The 21,460-nt window shown below is 34.5% G+C and overlaps 1 protein-coding gene across 1 annotated transcript in view; it reads right to left on the bottom strand.

Annotated features, from left to right (window-relative positions):
* Nucleotides 1-21,460, bottom strand: part of BCAS3 (BCAS3 microtubule associated cell migration factor) — a 606,762-nt gene that overhangs the window by 291,471 nt on the left and 293,831 nt on the right. The window contains exons 19-22 of the mRNA XM_053211840.1: nt 17,348-17,392; nt 9,585-9,709; nt 7,436-7,601; nt 5,402-5,502 (exon numbers count right to left, since the gene is read on the bottom strand). Coding sequence (XP_053067815.1) covers nt 5,402-5,502; nt 7,436-7,601; nt 9,585-9,709; nt 17,348-17,392 — 437 coding nt within the window. The remainder of the gene's footprint in view (nt 1-5,401; nt 5,503-7,435; nt 7,602-9,584; nt 9,710-17,347; nt 17,393-21,460) is intronic.

Raw genomic sequence — 21,460 nt, 5'->3', positions numbered from 1 at the left:
CCCCTCCTTCAGGGACTCTGCTTTCAAGTGCAGGTTATCCTACAGCTCAGTGAAACTGTTTAAAATACTGTTTTTACTGTGTTTCATTTTGGACAATTTGTCTTGGTCTATCTTCAAGTTCACTAGTATTTTCTTCCATGATTTCTAATTTATCTTCAATCTTATCCAGTACAACTTTCACATGTAGGCTTTCTTATCTAGAACTTTGATTTGAATCTTTAAAATTTCCCATGTCTCTGCTTAACTTTTCAAACATATGGAACACAGTTGCAATCACTCTTTTAGAGTCACTATTCCTGACCCTGTGTGAGCTCTAGGACTCTCTGGTGGTTGTTTCCTTGGCTTCTGGTGGTTTCCTACAACCACCAGTACTGTGCAGAATACTAGAGAAGGACCCTCTGCAGATGTTCAGAGTTCACATTCTGTGCAGATCCATTCTCTCTGATGGCTTAATCCAGAAAATTCTAGTTAGGAGTTAGCAAACAGTAAATAGGCAGTGCTTTGTGGGTCATTATTACTCAACTTTCTGGTTATAATTTTTAGGTGACCAGAGACAACATATAAATGAAATGGTATGGCTGTTACAGGTAAACTTTATTTATGATAATAGCTCATAATACTTTGCTGGTAGATGCTCTTCCTTGGTCTTACTGGACTCTCAGCTCTGTGTCCTCTCTCTGTATTCCACTTGGATCCCCCCTTGCCCCCCCTCACTGCAGCACAGCCCAGAAACTCTTTCAAGGCAATAAATGGAGGCAGTTGTAAGGCTTGCCTCGTTTGTTTCCCATCTCTCAGGAACCACTGTCTTTCTCTTTTTAAAATGTTTATTCACTTTTTGAGAGACAGAGACAGAGTGTGAGCAGAGCAGGGGCAGAAAGAGAAGGAGACAGAGAATCTGAAACAGGCTCCAGGCTCTGAGCTGTTAGCACAGAGCCCGATGCAGGGCTCAAACTCACGAACCATGAGATCATGACCTGAGCCGAAGTTGGACGCTTAACCGACTGAACCACCCAGGCACCCCAGGAACCACTGTCTTTCAATACCTGGTATCCAGTAACTTGAAAACAGTTGTTTTATATATTCTGGTTTTTGTTGTTGTTTCAGGAAGAATGGTACAACCCAAATGGAACTTTGAGAAATACCCAATAAAAACATTATTTTCACACACATAAAATTTTAAATCCAATTGAAACATATATATCTAAAGTATATATTATATGTTTTAACCATTTTCTGTGTTTCTCATTCCTTTCCATATGGTGTCAAAAGTTCTCTCCACCTTTCCTATAATGCTTGTAAAGGTAGAGGAAAACAATTATATCCCAAATAAAACAGAGAGAGATTCTATGGATCCCAGTTACCTTTCTATTGTGTATCAAGGCTATGTTTCTGTTGAATGATCTCCTGTTCCCATTTAACCAGGAAAATTCAATAAGCTTACGGAGGAACTTCTCACATACCCATGGATTATCTCAGAAAGAAGTTCAAAGTCTGACCTCCCCCCAATAAAGCTAGTTAATGTCAACAACTTAAAAATACTGCTGCTGCCAAATTACCTGAAAGAAAAGGAGGAAACATTATTTTTCCCCTAAATAAAACTTTCCTAAATCAACTCAGTAAATCCTATCTTTAATTTATAATTTGGGAAGCACTGAAGCAGACTAACGAAAAAGCTATTGTCTATTTTGGGGTCATATTCAAAGCAAAATGATATTTGTTAGTCTCTTCTAATGCTTATCTTTGTTTTTGGCAAAGTAATGCACTGAAATAAAGTGCTTATTTCAGAAAAAGGAATTACAGTATGCAATTTTTTTGAAGGGAGAAAATTTTTTTTGTGTTAACACAAAAATTACTAATTTCCTCTGCTATAATCTTTTTATAAACTGTTCCCAAGATTTCTTACGACCAAAGCAAAACATTTTTTTCATATTAGATTCTTGACTTTTACCTTTACTGAGCCATACAGCAAGATTAGATTACCAACTGTACATTCATTTTACACATTTAAATTAATCAATGTACTCAAACAATTTGAATTTGCTGATATTTGACTTCTGTTTTACTTACTCAAAATGGTAATTTCCTATGGTTCAACCTAATAACAAAGAAGACATCTCCACCTCTGTAGAGTAAGGAGCATTCTGGTATGATTCAATTTCTGATAGACCAAAATGCCTCAATTTTGCATCATTCCCATTCAATTAATACAGGTGGGAAATGTGACTACAGTTAAGAACACAACATTTGGAGTTTTTGCTTCCTTCAGTTCAATGTTAGGTGAGAAGTCTTTAGTGTTTCAGGCAAGTTTCTCTTCTCCTCCCCCATCAGTCACCCTTTTGCCACATATGCAGAACTCTGTTTATCAACTAGCAGTGTACTTATTATGATTACAGGGCTGGAAGGGGAGTGGGGATTCCTTGCTAAACATCCTGCTCTCCTACTCTCTTCTCCCTGAGACAAAGTCTCTTTCCCATTTCCATTTACATCATACTTTGTCTACTATTATTATAATTTCCGGAGTTTGTACAAGTCTGCTTCACTTGATTCACAGATCCAAATACAACAAAGAAAATGCGTGTAACATCTGAGACGTTTGCAGTAGAGTTTTCCTCCAAATGGTTATATCTGAAAATACTTTGAGTAATATATTTATCAATTTTTCAAGTTGGCAAATAAGAGGTAATTTCCAATATGGTTAGGTAAAACAAAAGCTTCCCAGCATCAGGTATGGTATCCTTGTGTTTTAAGAGGTCACAACATCTTCTCAAATGGTTTCAGTAAGAGGAAGTGGAGAGAAAGCAAGAGGGTAATAAGAATGTCTTCTTAATGAGGCTCTAACTTGCATAAAGGAGCCAACAGATGGGCAGGTAAAGACATTCTCTCTAAACTGGCTCCAGCATTGCTTTTACCAATTGTTATTTCAGGCTTTTATTCCTCTGACGCCGATGTCCATCTTTTGCATATTTAATTGCTTCAGTCCTGTAATACACGGGCATGTCCAAAGACTCTCAATCAAACAGACTTTCTTTGTGTAGAAAACAGGACTTTAAAATCAGGCTAATTCTGTGTCCCTACCATCAGTGTAAAGAAGTAGTATAATAATTATTACAAAAATACTTATCTCCTAGGTGTTTTTATACCCTATTAAATTATATCTACAGTGACATTTCACAAAATCAGAGAAAACAAATTAATTATATTCGCCATTTGGAAAACAGATATTACAACATGGCCAGTATCGCATAGTCAGCATAGGTATTTCATTATTAACTCTCTGAAGTCTATTATTTGGAATTCAGTACTTTTGAGACAAGAAACAAAGATAAAGAGTGATGCTTAAACTGTTTTACAGTTTTTACAGAACTTCAGCATCCCTTCATTGACCATAATAACATCTTTATTAAGAGCAAGTGTTGTTATTAATATTTTACACTTATCAAATTATTGAGAGGTGGTTTGGTACTGGAACTCAGGCCTCTTTATCCTTGGCCTAAGCTAGTCCATCTGGAATGGTCTAACATGAAATGCATTTATATTACATATTTTAACTAGAAACTGTAGAATCATCAGTGACTACTTTCTTACAAATTATCTCTAATTCTTTTCTATTCCAACTCTGCAACATCTCACAGGTTTGTCCTGTCTTCTCTGTAATACAGACATAATTAAAGCCATCTCACCTTGCTCCAGGGTCACCGAGCCTCCACACCCCTCCCCTCCTCTGAAACTCCCATTACAACACTGTCAGAGCGATCTTTCTAAAATGCAGTTCTGATGGTGTCATTCCAACGCTTGAAAATATCTGGTGGTTTGCTACTGCCTATAGTGGTAGTTCTTAAACTGTGCACCTGGGGATCTCTGTAACTCGAAGAATTAGACAAAGGTGTTTACAGCTGTTAAAATCAAGTAATGTCAATCAGCTTAATTTGCCAGGACACAAAAATCAAGGGACAGAGCTGCATTTGGTTTATGCCCCTATCTTTGTCTTATATATCTGGGACTTATTACTATTTGTCTATGGAACACAATAAATAACAAAATATCAGAATAACAAAACAAAGAAAACCATTATTAATTCTGAGTCAACTCTTCTTAATTCAACACTATTTTCACCACTGTTGAGAGGCAGGGAGAAAATGTTCTCCTGATTTTCATGTGATATTATACAAATTACATTTTTTTCCCAATTCAAATGATAAAAATTAAATACATGCTTCAATAACCTAGAACCTAACAACTTTTATATATTCTGCTTCTTGAACCTGAAAATGACTTACCACACCCCCCTGTGAGGGCTTTAGCAACTAAAGTCATTGCCCTCACAGTTCACTAATATACCCATCTCATTTTATTTTACTTCTTTATGAAACGCCTGTCTCCTGCATTAGTGAAGCAACATATTCTTCATGTTAAATCACAAGTGCCTGACACACAGAAGTCACTCAGTAAATACATGCTGGAAGAATCAGTGAGTTCAATTTTATAAGAGAGCAAGGCACCAACTATTTGTTACAATTATGGAGTTTCAGAAATTTCAAGGAAAGTCAGTAAATTTTCTGTTTCCAGTGTAATATGTAACACATTATAAACATAAAATAAAATAGTTTTAGAACTATTTTACTTCATGCTGCATAAAACGGCCAGGCAAGATAGTAAGTTCAATACAACAAAACTCCATTAAAAGCATGTCAATGTTGATTCTTTAGGAAGTTTCTTAAAAACATACAGTGCTCATAGCCATCAAGTGAAATTAAGGATCCAGTCAATTCTACAAAATTAAGTTATAATTGTAAAGAATTTTTAATTCTATGAACATAAACTGGATAATAAATACTAAATTGTCTTTCTATGTCTCCCCTGCAAAAAACGCTGTTTCCAGTTCACTGTACATTTTTCCCTTACGTGAAAAAAGACCGTGGATCAATCTCTATAAATGTTAGGGCTTAGATATGAAAGTAAACAAATAAATACCCCATGGAGTTGCAATCATTGCTTCATTGTTCCAAGTAAAATCCTACAAAAAGAAAAACCTGCTGATACTTTCACGGTGAGAAGTGTTTTTCTTCATGTCAGAAACAGATACCAAGTTTTATGAAGTTTATTATATCCTAGTATCCTAATTAAAAAAAAAAAAAAAACTCTGGAGACCATCAGATATACCCCCCATGAACTTATATAATTGCAGGAGTATATCTCATGGCCAAGTAATATGAATAGAGGCATACTTAATGTGTGCTAAAGCTTATGGTTTACTTTTATATTAAATTTCTTATTTGCCTCAATCTGATTGTTTACAGCCTATGGGCCAGTGGTCATATGCATGGCTGCATTAAAAGTCAGCATTTTAAGATGAAATCTCAGAATACTGTATGGAAAATAAAAAACAATGAGAACTACTTACGGCCAGCAAGCAGGAACTGATAATACTGGACTGCATCGGCAGCGAGGAGCAGAGGGTGGTTTGCATTAAATGGTGGTTGCAATTCATTCCATTGAGGAGTTCTAAGGAAACAGCAGAAGAATATTAATATTTAAGCTTAATAGATGGGATGTAAATCACCATCACTGTCACCACTTATAGACACTGATATAAACTCACACTATCTTTGCAATCATTAAAATGAACTTGTTGGAATGCTGAAACCTGAAATACAAGGTCATCTGCTTAAAAAGAATAAAAAGGTGGCAGAGAGTCATACAGTTAAGTAGAGCTGATACTAGTTTAATGGCAGAAGACCTACTAATAGCATAGACAAGACATTCAAAGCACTGGACAGAGAGGGAGTGTAGAATTCAAATGTCACAACTAAGTAGTTCTAATTTTACTTAATTTTGGACAACTGTTAGAGCTCACTATTCAGAATATGTGTATATTTTAAGATAAAATAAAGCAGGTAAAGTGGTTTTTAAAAAACACCATGCAGTTAAATTAATGGTTGACTTATTACAGACCTAATTAGTATTTGAGTTCCAAAATAAGCCACTTATTTCAACAATAGTGCAGTAATTTTAATTAGATCTGCCTGCTCCTAAATAGCTTGATAAATAAGATATTGATCAGATCAATCTAGTCCAGTAAAGTAGTAGTAACAATGCTGGAGCCTCCCAAAATCAATATAAGAATATTTTAAATGTCAAAAGGAGAGGCTTATTTTCAGATCCATTTTTGTCTGTTTCCTTCCATACCTGTCAGGACAAATTTTTTTCTGCCTCTTCTGTAACACTGTACACTAAATTGAACAGGTATTATTCTAGATTTTATTTCTCCCTCTTTAATACTTGCTTATAAAGATTCTAATGATCACATACTTTTTAGAAGGACTCTGACTCTTAATAAACATTTCTACAGTGCTTAGCCATTATATCCTGGGAATCACTTTAAAAGGAAACCTTCCAATCTATTTTTATTAGTTTCCAGTCCCCTTAATGGCTGTTCCAATGTACTCTCTATTTTCAGTGAACGTGAGAATGGAAACAGAGGAAGCATAAAGCTCTATCTGTGAGACAGAAAACAACCCAAGTCCTAGAAAACATAACACAAAGATGCAAGGACAAAGTAATTCAAAAGGTGGCATACAGTAAAGACAACTGAAAGCATATGATCACACAAAAACTTGTATGTGAATGTTCTTAGCAGCATAATTCATGACAACTAAAAAGCGGAAATGTCATCAACTGATGGATAAACAAAATGTTTAAACAAATGGATACAAAATGTGGTTTATCCATGCAGTGGACTATTATTTGGCCATAAAGAGGAATGATACATGTTACAACATGGATGGACCTTGAAAACATTATGCTAAATGAAGAAAGCCAAATGTAAAAGGTCACATTTTGTATGATTCCATTTATATGGAATGTCCATAGTGGGGAAATCCAAAGAGAAAGTAAATTGTGATTGTCTAGGGCTGAAGGGTTGGGGGAAAGTGGGGAGTGACTGCTGATGGGTACAGAGTTTCTTTTTGGGGGTGATGAAAATTGATTGTGGTGATGGGTACACTACTGTAGGGAAACCTACTGAAAATTCAGTTTAAATGGATTGTATGTACATTATATCTCAAAAAAGGAATTACTGATAAATGCAACAGCAGAGATGGATCAAAATAATTTTGCTGGGTGAAAAGCAGTAAGACAAAAAAGAGTACGCACACTATGATTCCATTTATATAAAATTCTAGAAATTATAAACTAACCTCTAGTTGCAGAGAGCAGTGATTGCCTGGGGTTCGGTGGGTGAGGTAGGGATAAAGAGGGGCAGGAGGGAAAGACAACAAAGAAGCAAAAGAAAACATTTGGGGGCAATGGATATTTTATAATGTTAATTATGGTGCTAGTTTCACAGACGTATACATATGTCAACTTTATCAAACTGTACATTTTTAATATTTTATACTTCAATAAAGCCACTAAAACAATGGAAAGAGGTACTAACCTAACCAGAGTCCAGCTGGCTCGAGGTGATGTCATCACTTCCAGTGGGGTGTCATCACTAATCTTGGGGGCAGTGCTGAGTGGTCGTGGCTCCATCATGTGCTCCACTAAGGTCCCATAGCAGCTAATAATGTAGAGAGATTCAACGACAACTTGTTTGGACTGATCTACAAACAGAAAAAGGGAACCTGGTTGTGTGATAATGGCATAAAAGTAGCACAGCATAAATTTTATAAGTTACTGACCTTTCAGAGGCTGAAAGAGACCTTTCTGAGGCTGTTGAGAGAAAATACAGCAGGAAATTTTTTACATGGTGCCTGCTCCCTGCCTAAAGGTTGCCTCTTGGAAGTAGATGCTAGTGAATATGAGAATCTCTGTGCTATCAAAATATTTTTAAATCTTAAGCAATTAATTTCAAGAATGTTGAAAATATACCAAAATTCTAATACAGTTAAACAATATTTCAGTTTTTTGTATTTGTCTGCAATGTAATTTGTTCCACATTACAAAAAATGAATGACATCAGGTGGGACAGGGAAGGACTGACTGGAAAGGAACATTGTATGGACTAAGTATTTAGTTACAAGGGATGTACTAACTCAACTGCATGAGAGGCTCTCTGTATGCCTAAATTAGCCTAACTTCTCCTCTACTTTCTCTCAGAAAACTTTGTCTTTTAAATTTGGATTAAAATCAACAAATGAATAACATGCAAGTCCTCTCCCTCCCCCCAAATCCTCTTTCTTCTTTCCTCTCCATGGGATCACTGGCCCCTATAGTAAATGAAGACCACTCATACTTTAAGGTCAGGTGCTGAATATGGATTTAATCAAATGACTTTATAAGGAGTACACATGTCCTCACGACCAAAACAGGTTTAGTCCTCTATCTTGGGTTTTACAGTAAACCTAGGAGCATATAAAATCACTCATGAATGCTGGGTGGGTCACCTTATCTCCATGCCAGAGGAATCAATTACAGCTGATTTGAGAAAATGGCTAACGACCAGTCAGTCAGACATAAAGGAGTAGTAAGTTAAAAGGGTAATTAGAACAGAAGGGAGAAGCATTTGAAATCGAGTTTCACGGAGGGTTTTAACTAGTAACAAAAAGTCATTTTGATAGCATCATTAAAACTAAGGAGGTAACAAAAAAATAAAGATGGGATAAGAAAATGGAAGGCCTGCATACTTTACTGTATCCTTTCCCACTTAGGCAAGAAACCTGCTGTGCCTGAGATCCTATTTCCAAGGAAAGGGTCACAGAAAGGCGATAACAAGGGAGAGGGCTGATGTCTGACTGCCAGTATTAAGTGTAAAGCAGAGCCATTTTGCCAAGAACAATACAGCCTGTGGAACACGGCAGAAAAGTGCCTCGCTAACAACTCAGTTTCTGACCTACTTTAATAGTGCTAAAATAATAAAGACAAAGTCTTAACACTCAACATTAAATACCTGTTCCATGAATGCAGGCACTCTTCTACACAAGAAGGAATAATACACTAAAACTATAATTATATAAATTTTAGGTACTGATCTTGGTGACTGAAGTAGGGATAAAAAAAACTATATAAATTCAAAGAAGCAATGGTTAATGTAAAAGAGGACTCCTATTTCTGAGTGGGAGACTGTTTTTATCTTAATTTATAACACGACAAAGTTGTTGGTAGTTTTTGGTTTGTTTTTTAAAGTCAAGACTGAGCTTTAGAAAACCTGGGTTCAAACTCTGATACTATCACCTCCTAACTGGTGCTTTCAGCTAAGACATTTAAACTCACTGATCTCAAGCTCTTTGTCTCTAAAACAGGGATAACAAGGGTTTTGCTTTCCACACCTCAGAGGCAATGGCATGAAATTAGCTTGTCAAAAATGTAATGAAAAAAAAATGTATAATGGTATGGAATTAACAATGTTGAAGACACTGGTAGACTGTGGCCAACAAAACAAAATACAAACATTCAGATGGGCTAAAAGTTTATTTCACATTTATAGTGAGAGGATAGCCTTTCTCCTCCACGAGGCTTGAGTAGTTGAGGATGGATACGCTAACTGAATGGAAAATGAATTTAGAGAATACTGGGTCCAAGATTATTCAAGGAGAACCACTATGAATTTTACTAAAGGCAAATTTAAGCATCAGTAAACTACATACCTTTTTCTCTTTTCAGACCTGCATTATTTGCAAACCACGATCTGGACGTCCCAAACATTGCAGCCACGCAAAATTCTCCGCCCATTGATTTGCTGGGTGAAATTTGTGGAGGTGGTTTAACTTTGCTTAAAAAATAAAATGATAGTAAGAAAATTACCATGATGGAATCACAGACCTCAAGACAGTGACATATTTTCTTCAAAATTCTACCCTAAGTATTCAAACCCTTCAATGTGGACATGCATTTTGCCTTAAGTAATAATTGGCAGTGTGAGATTGCGTTCTGCAGTAAAAGTAAAATTAGTTCAAAATTCCAGAGTATTATGAGAATAGTAACTTATAAAAATGATAAAAATTAACTCCTTGAATTATGTGCTGGTGAAATCCAACTCATTTCTTTTCAGATGAATAACATTTTTCTGATTTTAAAGAACAATAGAATCAACATAAACATCTCACAATAATAAAATAGTTTATCATTTCATTTTGATATATAAGATGTGGGATTGACACACCATGTGTGAAAATAACGAGATGATGCAGTTGAAAGCACACACCATGTGTGAAAATAACGAGATGATACAGAATGAAACCCTGCAAATGGTCTCAGCCACAATGCTATGCACGGTGAGACAATGAATGGGAAGATCCAGTGCTCTAGGGCAATATTCACTGATCTGCCTATTTGTTGTTTATTTTTTCTTCAAGGGTCTGTGAAAATGATGTGTCTGTTTTTGTTCTGTTCTTCACATATTTGAGGACACATTAAGTAACTGATGTAACTACCATAAAAAAGTACTTGCTTTCTTCTTTGTTTTCTCCAATTTAGCTTTCATACCATCAACTTCTAATATCAACCTTTCATCTTCTGTGACTCTTTTGACTTGGCAAAGACTTCCTCAAAACTCACTGACAATCCTGCTGACCACCTCAGATAAACAATGGTAAGGTTTTCTCTAATTCATACACCAGAAAATAGCCTTGCTGCAAATTGGTCAAGATCACAGCCCAGCTGGGACACCAGAGCTCTGATGTTCCTACTCTGCTAGTCAGTCTCCAATGTCAAATAACATTATTTCTACCTTCTTTTGTTCACTATCCTCTATCTCTTTATCTTTTAATAAAGTATGATTAGGTAGAGAAAGATTGGGTTTTGGAGTTAGGAAGAAACCTGAATACTGCCACTTATTAGCTGGGTGATTTTGGTTAAGGTATTTAACTTCTTAGAGTTCAGACTACTAATATGTAAAATACAAATAGTAATGCCTACATCATACGGTTATTTTAAGCGTTTTTTTTATTGTATTTGTTCTCTAAGTATGCTCCCTGGCTAGTAGTACCATCTGAGAACTTCTTAGGTATGCAAATATTCATCAAGCCACACCTTAACTCTGAGGATGGGGCTAATAATCTGTGCTTTTTTTTTTTTTAATAATCTTTTTTTTTTTTTTTTTTTTAAACAAGCCCTCCAGGAGATTCCAGTGCATGTTCAGGTTTAAGAACTGCTATATTAGGAAAAGTACATAAAGCAATCAGGGCAGTGCCTTCCCATATTATGGTACTCAACAAGCCCTTCCCATATTATGGTATTCAACAATGTTAACTGTCTTCTATATGGCACACAGCCTTAACCTAATTTTCAAAAACATCAGACTGTGCTTTGGTTATCTCAGTTTCCAGGCCCATATGACACTTGAAATAGGCTTCCACATATTTTATTTCCCCAGCCTCCAGCTCTACATCTTCCTGCTAGGGAAAGCAAAAAGCTTGGATCAGAGGTAACTGTGATTGGTCTTTTTGGTCTCTCCCTTTGTACCAAATCTATGGTAATGCACATTGTCATATATGAAAAGCCTCTTCTTTCCATCATTTACATTTCTTAATCACTTCACATCATCACCCATAAAAATCATACCTGTGCCTAAAATACCAATACCAGTCACAGTCAGACTTCCACTGACAGGGGATAAAGACATGTTTTTTTGTTGTTTTTTTTTTAAATTTTCTGTGAGGAAATGAATCTGGTTCTACAAACAGTTTCACAACTTCCTTGTTGCATTTGCCACAACTACAATAATCTACCAACAGGAAAGAAGACACCAGCCCACCCCCTCCTCCACCCTGACCTACACCAGAACAAACATGTACCTTTCCTCCATATCTGGGTAACCAACATCAGCTTATCCCTTCTGGTTATGATGCTCTCTGCTGGAATACCTTAGAGTCCAAATTCTCCTTCAAAGCCTTTATTTCCATCACTGAACTGCTATCACTGAGCAAGTAAGTTGCTATAACTAGCATCTTTTAGTTCCTCTGGTCATTTTTAACCCTTAGGAGTTTGGGGAGGTTGGAGAGCGGAGGAAAGAAAAAAAAATTCCATAATTTGTTGAAAGGTGTTTCCAATTATGTGACTATGTGTTTTTACTAGAATCACCATCAGGGAACAATAATACTACAATGTACAAATAAGTTTTCACAGGGACAAATTCAAAGCTCTTTGCAAATTACTGGATGCTATTTTTGTTTTGTTTTGTTTTGTTTTAAGCATGTGGTAAGCAACAAGATAGAATACAAGTGAACAGCATGACACTTCTTAAGAGAGGCTATGGTACAGATAAAATGTGCCTACTGAACAGACTTAAAAAATAGTTGCTATCAGGCCAGATAGTTACTTTCACAACACAGTAATAAAGAGTAGAAATATGGTAAGATATCAACTTAATCTTTGGCCATGCAAAAATATATTCTGTGTGTGGTTTTTAGCATATTGTCTATTCAGTCCATGACAAAAGCTAAAACTTCTTACGCTTCCATAATATTACACATAACTCAGCATCTGAGCACACAACTAAAAAGCATCAACATGGTATTATCTTATACAAACTCATTATCTGCTGCAGAGAGTAAGTATCTTATGATAAAAGTATGCTTAAAATTATGTAAAAAATCATCATTTTAAGTTTTAGACCTTATTTCTTCTTTTTCTTCTGATAGGGTCTTAATAAATCATATTAGTAAAAGTTTGTGTTAAATAAGTGATTAAAAGAGTTTTTATCCCTGAGAATAACTTGCTACCTTGTACATGGTATAGTGCTGTGTACTGGGGATAGAGCATATTTGGTGAATATATTCATAGCAAGTCATTTCTATCATCAATCTATATTTGGAATGACTGTGGTATTTAACAAAACAACATAAAAATATGCATGTGTCTAGAAGACTTTCAGAAAAATTAAAAGGAGAAATAATCTGAAGAAAAGGTTACTATTAATAAAGTATTCCTACCTAAAGGGAGAAAATTTAATTTTGACTAACTTTGCTCTTTATCCTAAGTTTTAAAAAGACCAACACCAGGAATTTTGGATGGAAGCAGAAATGAACTTTTCCAAAACGATCCAGAATACTTCTATTGCAAAATAACGTTCTGTTGGCAGAAAAATAAAACACTGAAAAGTGAAACATACGTGGAAGGAACAAAAGATAAAAGTATTAGTCTTGTAAATCATGTTCACTTTATATTGGTGACCCAACCGTTTTAGGAAAGCATTCCATTACTACCTTTTTTTTTCTTTCTTCCTCTCAACCTCTCCCTTTATTCTGGGAAAGGGACTTAATAAATCCCATTACAAAACATTTGCAAGTTTAAAAAGAATACCTCTGGGTGTTTGGAGGCCTTCCTTCATTTATTTATCAACGTATTAAATTGTCTTGATATAAAAAATAAAATTTCAATGTATATGGTGTCCAGAAATTCAACTGTGTTGGTTATGGTTTAAATCAGAAAAAGGCATTCTGATAGAGCTTATGATGGATTCCTTTCTACTGAGAACTCTTGCTCTTTACTCTCCTGAGCCCATCATAAATAACATGTTCAAAAATTAAAAGTAGAATTTGGCTTAATTTGTGTGCAGTATGTAAAAGAAAAATGAAGTGAATTCAACTTTCACCATATTGGGCACAATAATGATCATAGAATATCATATTTGCTAAATTTTATACCAGAAAACAACATAATAAAAAGCAAAATAAACATACAAAGAAACAAAAAACCAAAACAAATAAGGTACTAAATTTAAAACTCTGGAGTTTACCTTTTTGTCACTCCTTTTTGAGAGACTTAACCATCTAACTGTTAAGTGAGAATCATTTTCACTGCCATCAGAAGTTCTAGGGACATTAACACTATGACATCTTCCAAAATACTTATAGAGACTACTGAAGTTACCCATTGGCTTTTACTGTATTATGTAATCCAATCAGATTAACATATTGAATTTCTCTTGCCTTTTTTGTTTCTCCACACCCTACTGCAAAGAGGAAAAAAAAAGCAAACTAATAATATCTGCTTTAAAATTACAGAAAAATTATCCCCATCTGGATAAATCTACTATGTCCCATAGAACAGGGCACAAATGGAGTATCTGCGGAAGGCATGAAAAGCAGCAATGACGTTCTGTGCCTTGGTTAGAAGGACACAAGCATGGAAAGAGCTAAACTGAGATAGAAGCACCATTTCTTTCCTTTTCTAGAACATAAGGGTACACTCGATATTCCAGTTTAAATGTTGGACACAATATTGCTGTAAGAATTACAAGTGGTATGGTGTCTTTGTAGATAAGAAGAAAAATCTTTCTTTATATTCTTCACTGTGATTGAACTTTTAAAAGGAATTTAGAAGTTTTCTCTCACTCTCAACTTTATTTTTCTAAAAGAAGAACTAAGAGGGAAACTGAAAGTATTTTATTTCAAATAAAGATATTAATAATATACCTAAAATTATTCTATCACAAGTTATTCTTAAAGCTCTAACAGATTCATGTAAACTTAATAAGATTCTCCCCTCCATATAAATCTTTCCTTTCAAAAATGAATTTCTAATATTTTAAAGATTCTCAAAAGAACAAGATTAGTTTAAATAAAGTATTTATATATAAATTGAATATTCTCAGGCAGCACTAATTAAAATTTAAATATAGTTTGATATGTAAGTTTTAATTCTTCTTTAACTTAACCTTATATAATACAAATACAGGTTATGAGTATGGGATATATCCAAATGGGCTATTTTTGTCCACACTACTATGTATATATTTTTTCTTGTGATAAGCAATTCAAAAATACCAGCAGTTTAAACATAATACTACATGTACATTAGAAGCTCAATAAACACTTGTTATTATTTGTAATACTGAAAGCAAAATCCATTTTTAACAATTCACGATGACTATTTCTCTTAAAATTTCTATATTAAAGAAGTATTATATGTGTGATTCTTTTCTAATATTTTAGACAGTCATTCAAACTCATATATCCTGGAGGATGCACAATCCCCAGAGTGTAGAAGATGGCTAAAATGTCAAAGACGACCTATATAACTTTCCAACAAGTTTATTTTGTTATCAAAAGGAAAGACATTATTTTAAACTGACTCACTGCAACTGCATGAATAAAAACAAACCAGTTTATCAAAGAATGAAGAATTAGCAGAAACTGTGATCTATCAAAAGCAAAATCTTAGCTAAATACAAAGGTTGCAACTTGAAAGTAATAAAAAAAATTGTATGAAGTGTTCATTACATTTTAAGAGGAACTATAAAAATTTCATATTCTTCCAAAACACAAATGTTAACCTGCAACTGGAAGTACTATAAAAATATTTGTTTGGCATAACGTTTTATTTCGGAACTGTAAATAAAAAACATCCTCCGGTTGAATGCTAAATAGCATGGAAAAACAGCAAAAACTGTTAAAACAAAGAAGCTCTTATAAACAAGCTAGAAGTTGTCAAATTTATATTCATTTTGCTGCCTTAATTTGAGGTTTCATTAAGATCTTAATGGGAAAAACATGCACCACTAGTGAAGGAACGTATTTTAAAGGAGGATCTTTTAGGCCAGTATAAGTGACTAAAAACGAGTTTCTTGTGAGCTAACGATGGCATCAAACAAACCACAAAGCAGTCTTCTAAAAGACAGGCAATGATTTAAAAGTCTACTATATTTCATATATCCCTTTCTTTAATCTGGCTCTTTTAATCTTGTTTCAACCTCAAATCATTTCTGGTTGACAAGTGCTTTTGCTTAAATTTGAGGAGCATATAAGCCGGTGAAGGAATGGAGTTTTCTTATTTAACATACAACATTTGTTACTCCATCTTTATTTACTTCCATGCTAAAACTTCAGTCTTTATTAACATACTAAAACTCTTTTCTTTGTACTTAGAATGAGAAATTTATCCTAAGATGGAATCTAAGTTTAGTCTACAAAGGAAATCTGTCATATGTTGAATCTAGCATTTAAAAACTGCTCACTATAAGCTCCTAAGTAAGATCCATGTATCTTATTTGTTTGGGGATGAAATCTGGTTAACAAAAAGAATGAAGATGGACTTGCAGGGAATTTTTATGCCCTTATTCCCTGAATTTCTTTAAAATAGTTTCACAATCTGTGTCCTAATTTTGATGCTGCATTTCAAGGAGGAAGTCTTTATGATTTGTCACCCTGTTCTTATATGATAATAAAATTTTCAGATGTTCCTGTGGCAAATGAACACTGAAATTAGTTTGCATTACATTAGAGTGTACCTGAAAGAACTACGGCAGTTTCTTTTTATTCAGGAGAAAAATCATTGGCAGGCTTTTCCCTAGGATAATGGGACAGTATGAACAATTCCCAGGAACAGTTATAAGAACTACACACACATGTGCAAAACTCTCTCAAGTATTCTGACTACATTTATAAAACTGATATACCTTATATTGCCCCAGTCCTTCTGGCTCACTTAACTCTTAAAAGCAAAAAAAAAAAAAAAAAAAAAAAGTATGATCTAATTCAAAGAAGCTTCTTTTCAAAAATGGTATTTTTCCCTTTAACAACATAGTAGTAGAAGCAGCTAACATTTACTGATCTCTTACTATGTGCCACTTAAAAGATAAGGAAACCGAGAAACAGGAAGGTTTTAGAAAATTACGCACGATCATATAGGTAGTAAGTGTGTGAACTGGGGTTTAGGACCTACACAGTCTGATTCTGGAGGCCTAACTTTTAACCAGAGTATTAAATATACCAGGCTCTAAATTCATTTTACTTCACATCTTTACATGAAAGTATTACATATGCTCTGTTTCTTTTCTATGACTCTCATGTCTAAGACTGACAAAGTTATATTTTAGGCATTATTATATGCGAATTTAGTAAATAAATAAGTTATAGTCAAAATAATAAATTATTTAGGGGTTTTTATGTGAATCACAAATTTCTTCATCATGTAGGCCCTTAAATACTTAAACTCTTCAAAACAGAACTGACCCTATTCCTTTGGTACCAAATAAAATGCAGTAAAAATTTATAGGCTATTTTTAGTATACCTTAAATATCTTTATATTTCAAAATAAATCCTATCTTCAAATGTTCAGCACGATACATAAGGCGCTTTTATCACTATACTACTCAAAGCTTTAAACTCTGTTGTTAGCCTTGTCTTATACACTAGCATTATGAGAAAATCCTAATTTCTTATTTTTAAATATTAGTCTGTGATTGTTTATTTGACTCTTCAAGAAATTAAATGAAACCAAAAAAAAAAAAAAAAACCTGCTCTTTTAAAGCTTAAATATCAACATTCATGTCCCATCGATAAATTGTTCAGTAATGTGCATCTATCTGTGATCAGGCCATGCAACTGAAGACAAAAGTACGAAACAGAGTTACTTTTTGAGAGTACAGCAAATGAATTAGGCATGCGGGACTGAACTGGGACTCACCATGGAGCTTTTATGGAAAAACACCCCGCTCCAAACAGATAAGGCCTTCATGGAAAAGGGGGGAAAACGCACAAAAAATTAGAGGAAAACTCATTTCACATTAACAAATACATGTATATCATACTGTTATCGAGTATGGATAAAATAACTGAAAAAATTAGTAATCATTTGCAATTCTGCTGTAGATACTAATGAGTCTGATATAACCAATAAACAGAATGACGTGAAATAACAAGTCCCTTAATTTTCATAGGATTGGCGATTTCAAAATGGTCTATTTCTCCCCCTTTTCTGGAGTACCCCTGTAGGGTTCCTAAGGTAAAATAAAATAAATTTCACTTCTGAGGCCCTTAAAACAAAGTACAAGTTAAGTGGAATAATCAGATAGAGAGAAGAGTGGAATCAGGAGCAACATATGTGTGGTTGTATGACACAAAATGTTTAAAATCAGCTAAAGAGAACTCAATAAAAAATTGATAAGCATTATTTGCTCTTCACTGATTGCATTCTCAGAGCCACAGAAAGAAAGTATGTATTTTCTAGGCTACTTATTTAAAGTAAATTGAACTGTGCATTGCTGGCCAAAGGAACAAACACTAAATATAAGTAGTATGATTTATTTCCATGTAGGGTCACATTCCCAGAAATTAGCATTTCTCTTAATAGTGATAGAGATTGGCTTCTTCTACCCAGCCTGCATTGGATTAGGTTTGAATACTGTAAAGCCACAATTGTTTCTTTTAAATACAACTGGGGATACAAAGTCCAATTTCATTGTTACACATACTCATTAATATTCTGTTCACAGGCATTTCAGACATGCTACACATATTTGCATACAAAGAAGACTGGCTGATTTAACTATATCCAAAAAAAGTGTTGCTGTAGTATCTGACATTTGGAAGTAAGACATAAATTGAGAAAGAAAGCACACTGGCAAAACCTGGATATTCTTCTTCAACTTTGGTGTTAAGAACATTATAAAAATAAAAATTTCTGCCAAATGATTAGCATTAATCTGCCTGTGAATTGAGTTTCACAAAAAGAAACTTGGGTAAAATGTTTTCACAACAATGAGTACAATTCTCAGGACTGATGCACAGAAGAAACAAAGAGAAGAACAGAAAGGTAAGTATCTCTGATTAGAGATACTAATCAGAGAAAAGTGAGTTGGAAGAACTGGGATATCAAAGAGAAAGAAAAGAAACTTTAGAAATGGTGTCAATGCAAAGTAAATCTCTCTCATAGTTAATAAGACACAACCAAAAGATATGATGTCATTATCCACATTAAAACGTTGGATTTTCAAACTTTTTTAACTGAGACCCATAAAATACATTTTAAGGTGCAGGCTGATGTGTACATGAATGCACATAAATTGAAACAATAATTGAATGAATGTATTTTTTGTCTGTAATCAAATTTACTATTTTATATTTCAATGTTTTATAAACATTAATGTTGGGATTTAGTTACAAAGAAGATTAATGCACATTCTGACAGGGTAGGTCTGGGTGAGGCCCTAGATTCTGTATTTCTAACAAGCTCCCAGGTCATACCAAAGCTGCTTGTTTGCAGAACCAGTAGTAGCAAAGTTACATTTTATTTTATTCTATATCATTAATGAAAAATAGTCACAATCCCCTTATCTGATTGCATGATTCACAAATTGTATCAGAAACAAAATGTTACTGGAGCTCACCCTGCACTCCGACAAACCAAACACCCATTTAAATAACTCAGACCACTTGAAGACTCCAATCTCAGTAACACAATAACGCCCTGCAGAAATTATCAGAAAATAGAAGCTTCGATATGTTTCTATATGCCCACAAATACTTCCAAAATGAAAAGGTTATTGTTAGCATACAGTACCCAACTTCCTTTGAGTTTCATTAGGCAAGGCACGTGAAATAACAAACAGTTCAAATGATTCTGACACATGCGCTGACCATTGGGAACATCTAGACATGAGTCGCTCTTCAGTGTATATATTATATCAACACTGGACAGTGTCCCATCTTATTCTAAATATCAGACTACAGCTAAGTCACTGTAAAACATTTGAAAGTTTCATCCTACTCCTTCATGACTTAAAAGGCTTCTCTACCGATACCAAAAAACAACCCAACAAAATTGAAACAAAACTTTAAAGTTTCTACACTTCAAAAGACCAGTTGATGCTCCCCACCTGTAGAGCCAGCAAATACCCTTTCCTAGGTTAAAGTTTCCATATATATAAAAAGGAAACATGAATTTGCCAAACAAATTAAACACAAGCTTAAAAAAAATCTCCTAAATTTTCCTTTCTAGGCAATAGCAGTGTATGTTATTAACAAAGATTTCAACAACCATTTCTTTCCCCACAATCCTAAAATGACTGTTAACTCTCCAGACACTGTAGTAAACAGGCCGGTACAAAGCAGCAGCAATGTCAAATTTAAAGACAATACGGTTCTCACTGTTCAAAACATAACCCAATTGTGTGAGTTAAAAGCAACCCTCCTTCAACCAAATAAGGATCCATTGGCTAACACAGCTCAAGGAGAAAATAGAGGGCTAGAGAAACTAAATGAGGACCCACTCTCATATACACTTGGCATGTTCCCCATTTACACTTACCCACTTCTTACCCACTCTTACAAACTGGACCTCTGCCACATACATGTAAAAGAAGAGCCACAAACTCCAAAGAATTAGAGTGACTGACGTAATTACTGACTTTGTATGGGTAGTGTCAGCTGTTCTTTTGAAATGTGCCTGCTTCATCTTTCCTCAGTAGCAAAAGAATGAAAATATAAAGTCACAAAGGACAAGTCCATGATCCAGCTGTCTTTGCCTATGACTTCCCCTCCCCTTTCAAAATCCCACATTTGTAGTTTTATATGAGGATAGTTAGGAGGAAGAAGAGAGTATGTGAGTGGGAGTGTATGTTGAATAAAATGGTTTATATTAACATATGCAACTCAAATTATGATGTTCAGATATTAAGAATTTCTGTGTTTTCTCAACACTATTAAGTTTCAACAGGTTTAACAATCCTGCCATACAAAATCTATTCACTTTGTCACAGTTATGTCCTTTTTAAGCTGAATTCTGATTCAAAAACATCAGGACTGGCCAAGAGATGAAAAATCCAGAAATATTTTTTATATACTTATTTATAGTGCAACGTGAAGGGACTTGACCATTGGTTCTCAACGGGTTTCTTCCAGAGATTCTCAGAAACCAAGAAGGAATTGTGTTTTATATCATAATAAATGCTATATAAGTTTTTAAACACTGATTCATTTGGCTGAATGTCACATAATAAAACAAAAGCTTTGGTGTTACTAGCTGAAAGCAAGGCAAACATGAAGGTTTTTTTATGTTAATTTATTTTAAGAGAATAACAGAGACAGTGTGTGAGTAGGAAAGGGGTAGAGACAGAAGGAGACACACAGAATCCAAAGCAAGCTCCAGGCTCTGAGCTGTCAGCACAGAGCCTGACATGGGGCTCAAACCCACTAGCCGTGAGATTATGACCTGAGCCGAAGTCAGATATTTAACCGACTGAGCCATCCAGGCACACCAAGATTTTTTTAAATGCAAGGAAAAAGTAAAACTAGATTTTATTTTGAATGCGCTGAAGTGTTCCATAACCCAACTTTAGCGCTGAAAGGTATAAATGGTTCAATCATCTTTAAAGAATTAACTGGAGTCTAAGAGAAAAATTCTATAAATATACTCTGAAAGTCCTATTTCTCAATTGCTCAGGTCTTATGAAAATTCAGATACTATTGTATAACAGACATCAGAATGAGCCCATATTATGGACAACTATATGCCAACAAACTGGACAATCTAAAAGAAAAGGAAAAAAACCTTACAAATATACAACTTACCAAGACTAAATAAGAAATAGAAAATCTAAACAGAACAATTATTAGTAAGGATATTGAATCAGTAATCAACAATCTCCTAATAAAGAAAAGCATAGGACTAGATGGCTTCACTGGTAAATTTTACCAAAACTTTTAAAGAATTAACACAAACTCTTTTTTTTAAATATGAAATTTATTGTCAAATTGGTTTCCATACAACACCCAGTGCTCTTCCCAACAGGTGCCCTCC

Source organism: Acinonyx jubatus, chromosome E1 (genome assembly GCF_027475565.1).
Source record: "Acinonyx jubatus isolate Ajub_Pintada_27869175 chromosome E1, VMU_Ajub_asm_v1.0, whole genome shotgun sequence".
Lineage (NCBI taxonomy): Eukaryota > Metazoa > Chordata > Mammalia > Carnivora > Felidae > Acinonyx > Acinonyx jubatus.
This window is presented reverse-complemented; position numbering and strand designations above follow the sequence as displayed.